At 41.6% G+C, this 4437-nt stretch overlaps 1 protein-coding gene across 1 annotated transcript; it reads left to right on the top strand.

The window, feature by feature from the left end:
- Positions 1-2596: 2596 nt before the first annotated feature.
- LOC139450723 (uncharacterized) lies at positions 2597-3992 on the top strand. The gene is made up of 2 exons (XM_071232525.1): positions 2597-2636; positions 3104-3992. Exon 2 carries the CDS (start codon positions 3116-3118, stop codon positions 3857-3859), a length of 744 nt encoding a protein of 247 aa, XP_071088626.1. The 5' UTR covers positions 2597-2636; positions 3104-3115; the 3' UTR covers positions 3860-3992.
- Positions 3993-4437: the final 445 nt, after the last annotated feature.

The raw sequence follows: 4437 nt of genomic DNA, 5'->3' as shown, positions 1-4437 counted from the left end.
GTCTAATATCGCCACAACCTATTTGATAGATAAGAATAAGATATCTATAAGGATGAACATCTTCTTTATTACAATATTGAGCGACTTGCTTGATAACGGTGCCAGAACCTCCACCGAAAAGTCTATATTGTGAAAAAGAACTTGTTAATCTATACATCTTATCCTTAATTAGTACTCCAACTTCTAAATTCGGTTTTGCACACAGTGCACAAGCAGCAAACTTGAATTCCTTCAAAACCGATGTGAGCACTGTGCGTAATTCTGCTATGCGTATTGACAAAATGTGTAAGCCGGTTTTTACATTTTATCTCCATAAACGCAAAAACAGATTGAAGTCAACGCTTAAAAAAACCATGTAAAATCGAACGGTTATACAGTAAACATGTGTAGTCATTAAAATATGAGAAATATCAAACAACCGTCGTCTCATGTTCGAAGGGCGCTAATTCCCTCATAAACATCCCATGTGGCATTTAGTCCCCGCCAAAACCCCGATTATAATTATAACGAGTCACACACATATAGTTAACGTACACACTTGGGCCAGTGTGTCCACCGTGTTGGGCGGTACATGCACGATATCATGATGGATACTGAAGGATATGTTGCGTATGGTTGTTCTTGCTGTTGACCGCCATTCCGCCTGAAGAGCCTCCCCAAGCTGGGTCACGGTGGTGGAGCTGGGTCTCTGGCGTACTCTCCCCGCGAGAACATCCCAAGGAGGGTACTTTTCCAATGTTCGTATGCCTTCTCGTCGGAGATAATCGTTGACGACCTGGGTACGATGAGGTCTGACATTGTCATCTTTCAATTCAAAATTTCTGCCGATAATTCAAGCGATAGGAACAACGTAACGACAGGACGAAACATTTCGTCAGCATTCACATTAACCAAATCAGTTCGCCTGTCACGTTTGACCCCGTCCCACAACATGACACTACGGTACGACACAGACCTGTTGTCTTTGCATACCGTTAGCCGCTACGTCGCTAACAACGTTTTCTACCATCTGTAAATCGGAAGCAAAAGCTTGATTCATTGGCGCACAGCCCGTCCCTGACGTTGCCAAGCCCACCCCGATCTTTGCTGCCCATGGTATGCTGTGTGCACATCTTTCGCAGGACGCCTTGCTTTCAGGAGGGCAGCATAGAGCCGGTTTTTAACGGTAAATGTTGACATTCGCCTTCCTGTGTTATTGTACGGAATTCTCAGTCTATAACACGAGCAGATATAAATCTGTTGCGCTATGCAGTTAATGAAATGAGACGATTGTGTCTAGGTGTCGTTTTCTGTCAGGCCTAGGTATCATTGCAACCCCATCAGGATGACGGTACTCGTCCCATAGTCGAAACATTACACTTTTTGATTTGCCAAACATTCATACAACTTGAGATACTGACACATCCTATTTCTTAGTGCAATTCTTCATTTTGTCTGTGGGGGGCACGGGTTGCCCAGTCGTCTAAGGCGCCGCGATTTGCTGTGCAGAGTTGCGTCCCTTGGGCACGCCAGAAAGCTATGATTGTGGGTTCGAATCCCGGTTCGCCCCAATTATGTTTCTAGGTTTGTCAGCACCATATCCATGATCGTGGATTTCATCGAAGTGGTAAACGTCTGAGGCCTGCATCACTTCGGGCTTTCCTCCCACATTAAGCTGACACGCCGCGATGTGACTGGAATAATGTTAAAAGCGGCGTTAAACCCAACTCACTCACACTCACTCGTTTTGTCTGTTCATTGAGATACTGGCTCAGGCATATTTATACGTGTGCTTAGCTCAGTTGCATTTGTGTTGGTGAGTTCCCCTACAGGCGCAATAACTTTGGCTTCTGTGTGCACGTGCACGCTGTTCATGTGTGATGGGAAATTTCATTGTGATATATAAGATGCTGCGTTCAGATACAACACCCCGGTATTGTAAATGTACACCTCAACGCCAGCTATATTCAAATCATTAGTTCCCTTATTTTTATCGGTAGTATATATCATGTCAACAACAACCCAAACACTGTTTTAAGAAAGCTTTTATATATATATTACCTCATGTTGTTCAATCATGTAGTATTTCACCTTCGGCTATACGCGGCATGAAACGCAATAGACTTCTGTTCTATTCTGATCAGTATTGATTTAGTCGCCTCCTACGACCGACCTAGATAATTGGGGACCTATACTAATCCCGATATGAAAGGGGCAGTTTCAGCTTCAGATAGAGGGAATTTATTTCTTTTGCACTGGGAACTCCCCGTTTATATTCGTTTTCGAGACACAGAAATCAGATGTATATGCTTGTCTGAATGCTTCGGTCCCTCAACAGTATCGGTCACAATAAGTCAAATGCTAATAGGAGTCCCGTTTCACTTAAATGACACTAATAACAAAGGACGGTCGATAAGGAGTGAGCTTTGTTAGTGTACAACCATACTCGCTGGCTATATACAGATCGATAGAAAACCCAGACAAAGCCAGGCTAGAGTCAATGTCACCTTACAGGTAAGATCTATTAATAACTTGGGTTTTACTTGAGTTTTGTAACAACAACGAAACCCTCGGAGTTGCCCAATCAAGTCATGGTTATTTATATTCCAAACTGAAAGTGAATCGCTCTTGTCTTATGCAGGCGCTTCGCATAACAGGTGAGGCATACCAGCTCTCCTATTTAGACTGGTTATTTATTATACTTTGGAACATAGACGTAACAAAGACGGATTTAAAGATTCTTTCAAATATCTAAATATTTATTTTGTGAAATGATAGATGCCCTTTTGATCACAATTATGTTACTGTTACATTTATATTAGATTATTATTTTAATGTCTTTTTGTGCATTATTGTGTATTTTGATGTTTGATTAAAACACATACGTGTATTATTGTGATCTACAATTGGATGATCCACATCTTGTAAATGAGGGGGGTATAATACTGTTTAATGCCGCAATCAGCGATATTCCAGGTGTACCACGACTGAAACAGATAAATCAGTGTCAAGCTTCCTGTGCCATCGAGGTGGGAGCGTGGTCCTACCGGGGTCTCCAGTGGATTTCGATCATATATGTGTCCACATAGTATAGCATTATAACCATATCTGGTTGCTGTTTCAGCCGTCCAGCAAAATGTCTGATAACTTATCTGACCTGGAAGCTGATGTAAGGAAGTGGTCCTGGAGATACCGGATCGAGCCCCACTACACGTTCAATGAGAGCGATTTGGAATTCAAGGTCGATATAGATCAAGTTGCGATAAGCTACGAAAACCCAACCTTCAGTAATTACAGAAAGAGTCCTCTGTCAGATCCCAAGGTTGTTTTTACAACAAATTACAACAATGCCACTGATGACCCCCAAGAAGTGGCCGTCCGCGTCCAGCGTACGACATCAGCTACGGCAAGAATCAAGGTGAAGTACGGCGTAACCGCTGACAACGGAATTGGCATCAAGCTGCGCGCACCACCGGAAGTAGACAGTGTGTTCGGAGGATACCTGCCCATCAAGACGGAGGAGACGAGTGACCTCTGTCACAGCATGACCTGGAAGTACAACTCCAAGATCACAGCCGCTCCTCGGAAGACAACAGTGGTCAAGTTCGAGGTAAACGAGGAGAGATTTGTCTGTGACTTCTCCACGTATCATCGTCTGAAAGGGAAGGCCACTGTGACTGTCATTCACAAAGTTTCAGGAAGAACTCTTGAGACCATCACGGAGGATATCAAGACGATTTTGGATGAACTCCTGCCAGATGCTGACGAAACTACTCCCCCTGAAAATATTATCCACATCAGGAAAGATGCTGTTCAGTGGCCTTGTCGGGGCGACATCTACTTTACCTATGGCCTTTCACAGAATGAGGTGGTGGAATGAGAGCTTCGTAATTTTAACTTTTAAGTTTCGTAGTTAAAAACGGCGCAAGTCTGTTTTTAGTCCTAATGTTATTTTCAAATTTATCCCATTTATTGAAATTAGTCGGTGCATGTACTCTACAACTGCTTTGCAATTCAGGAATGTTCAAATGCATATAAATTGATCGTAAATAAATGTTATATTATTAATAGTTTTTGTATTTTCTACTTTTCTACCATTGTTTTCACATATACCGTAATAATGTGTACACAACTACAGATGGTATATTTATGATACGTGTATCTACCGCTTTACCCACAGTACGGGTTTAGTGAAGGTATTTCAACATAGTGTGTTAATTATTTCAAAGAAAACTGAATAACCGTTTTCTGTTGTTATTTACTCTCACCTAACAATTAAAAACATGAATATTCTTCATTATATAACGGATAGTTTTATCGATGAGATAAACCAATCCAATAAACTTGGTATCACGATTCGATAAATATGCAAATGATGTCACCTCGCAGGAAATACCTTTATTATTTAGTAGTTAACTGTTTCAGTTTGTTTCTGATGTGAGGTGAAATGAGATTTAA

This window comes from Haliotis cracherodii, unplaced genomic scaffold, assembly GCF_022045235.1.
Source record: "Haliotis cracherodii isolate W230 unplaced genomic scaffold, xgHalCrac1.p SCAF_8, whole genome shotgun sequence".
In the NCBI taxonomy this organism is placed as follows: Eukaryota; Metazoa; Mollusca; class Gastropoda; order Lepetellida; family Haliotidae; genus Haliotis; species Haliotis cracherodii.
The sequence above is the reverse complement of the archived record's forward strand: the minus strand, read 5'-3'. Positions and strand labels throughout refer to the sequence as shown.